Genomic DNA, 2,063 nt, shown 5'->3' on the forward strand with positions numbered 1-2,063 from the left:
ATCGTCGTTTGCGACTTCTGTTTGCATTTTTACTTGTGTCGATCAGTGAAACAGTTAAAGTGCATCAATAGTATCAAAAATGATTCGCCTAGGACAACTGGTGTTGCGTCAAAGCCAGAAGGTTAAGGGTACCGAAATTCAAAGGTATGCAAAAAAGTCGAGAAATTACTATTTATAGGCGTTAAGAAAAAAGATCAAAAAGACTCTGTCTCGCGATTTCCTTCGCACACGCGTGTTCGCGACCTTGAACACGGCCAAGCTGTGAAATGGCGTTTAGAAGAGGAAGAAGGATCATGGGACGTCATCGCGATATATAGTTATGGCACATAACTATGACACATAACCCGCAACAATGCTGGGAATGGAGTTAACTTAAAATTCTATGTTAATGCACTTTTTCTTCCTGTAGTGCATTTGCAACGGCTGCAGCAAGCAGTGAAAGTAAACTGGACCGTTCGTTGAAGCGTTTGGACGAAGATGTGCGCAGATCGGGTCGAATATCACGGCGCGATCTGGAGGAGGTGTTGGAGGAGATTCGCACCAATCGCTCGGCCAGTAGCGCTCAGTCGCTGCTCGTTATCCGGTATTGTGGTAAGGAAGCAAGTTGATCCAGAGAATGCAACCCCCCGTAATCGTTTCTCTCAATCGCAACAGGCAATCTGGTTCCAGAAGAGCTTCCAGAAGTGCGGACGGCTTTGGTGCAAGAGATATGGAAAACATTGAAGCACCTTAACGTGGCCATGGACGTGTCCCATTACAATGCTCTGTTGCGTGTGTACCTCGACAACGAGGATTCCTTTTCTCCAACTGAATTTTTGGCCGAACTTCAATCGAACGGCATCGAACCGAACCGTGTCACGTTCCAGCGGCTAATCTCGCTCTACTGCCAGCAGGGCAACATCGAAGGGGCCACCAAAATATTGGAATACATGCGCGAGAAGCAGCTACCGGTGAATGAGTATGTGTTTAACGCGCTCATTATGGGTCACTCGCAGGCGGAGTAAGTTTTCACAGGGTGAAGGTACGGAGGCCAATCTTACTGATCATATGTTTCAAATCCTTTCACTTGACAGTGATCTTGAATCGGCCACCGGCATTCTGGTGGTAATGTCGCAAGCCGGATTGCAACCGTCGGCCGATACCTACACTACGCTGCTCTGCGGTTACGCTCGTAAAGGCGATATTGAGTACATTACAAAAACGATCGACAGTTGCGAGCAGAAGGAAATCTTCCTTATCGACAAAGACCTTCTGGAGATTGTGTATGCGCTCGCTACGAACGGCCACCCGGAAAACGTGGATCCGTTGCTGGAGCGAATTCGGCGCCAGGCAGGCTACAACCAGGATGCGGTTAATGTGATCTTACGTCTGATCAACAAGGGCCAAGAAGAGGTGGGCTTGAAGTTGCTGCGTACAATACCACAGGCATCGAAAAACGACGGCGAACTGGCCAACACAGGCAGCTTTTTGGTACGCCAGCTGGTGCGGGCCCAGCGCCCTGCTGAACGTTTGATCGCCGTATGTCGAGAGCTGCAGGAAGGTGGCATGAATGATCGAGCTCTACTGATCGCACTGGAGACAGCACTTAAGATTGGTGCGGTTGAGACAAGTTTTGCGTTGCTCGAGGAGCTGGTTGCCCAGCAGCAACCGATTCGGCAGCACTTTTTCTGGCCCCTTCTTTGTGCCAACAGCGCGAAGATGTCGAAGGAAGCGCGCATGGAGCAAGTGCTGCAGGTGTTGCGGCAGATGAGTGAAAAGTTCAACCTCAATCCGAGCAGTGAAACGATCCGCGAATATGCTGTACCAAATCTTCCGGTAAACAACAGCGAGCTCAGCATCCAATTGCTCCGTAGTGCTGGCATTTCGCCGGCAGTGGCCAGCAGCAGTTGTGCGCATTATGCTCTGGAGAGCAACAAACTAAAAGACGCAGCCAATATTGCTTCGCGCTACCGGGCGTACTATCCTCCCGGAGTTTTCCGGAAGCCGTTAGTGCAGGCTTTCAATCAAACGCGAGATTACGATTCTTACGTACGCTTCTCGCGCGCCCTTTACGATGGGCTCAA

General features: G+C 50.0%; 1 protein-coding gene across 1 annotated transcript; it reads left to right on the forward strand.

Moving 5' to 3' along the window:
* Positions 1 to 398: 398 nt before the first annotated feature.
* LOC128276885 (leucine-rich PPR motif-containing protein, mitochondrial-like) lies at positions 399 to 2,057 on the forward strand (the record flags this gene model as incomplete). Its single annotated transcript, XM_053015343.1, has 3 exons — positions 399 to 591; positions 655 to 1,000; positions 1,074 to 2,057. Coding segments are annotated over 3 exons (1,523 nt in total), but the record flags the coding sequence as incomplete, so codon positions are not given.
* Positions 2,058 to 2,063: the final 6 nt, after the last annotated feature.

This window comes from Anopheles cruzii, unplaced genomic scaffold (assembly GCF_943734635.1).
Source record: "Anopheles cruzii unplaced genomic scaffold, idAnoCruzAS_RS32_06 scaffold02828_ctg1, whole genome shotgun sequence".
In the NCBI taxonomy this organism is placed as follows: Eukaryota; Metazoa; Arthropoda; class Insecta; order Diptera; family Culicidae; genus Anopheles; species Anopheles cruzii.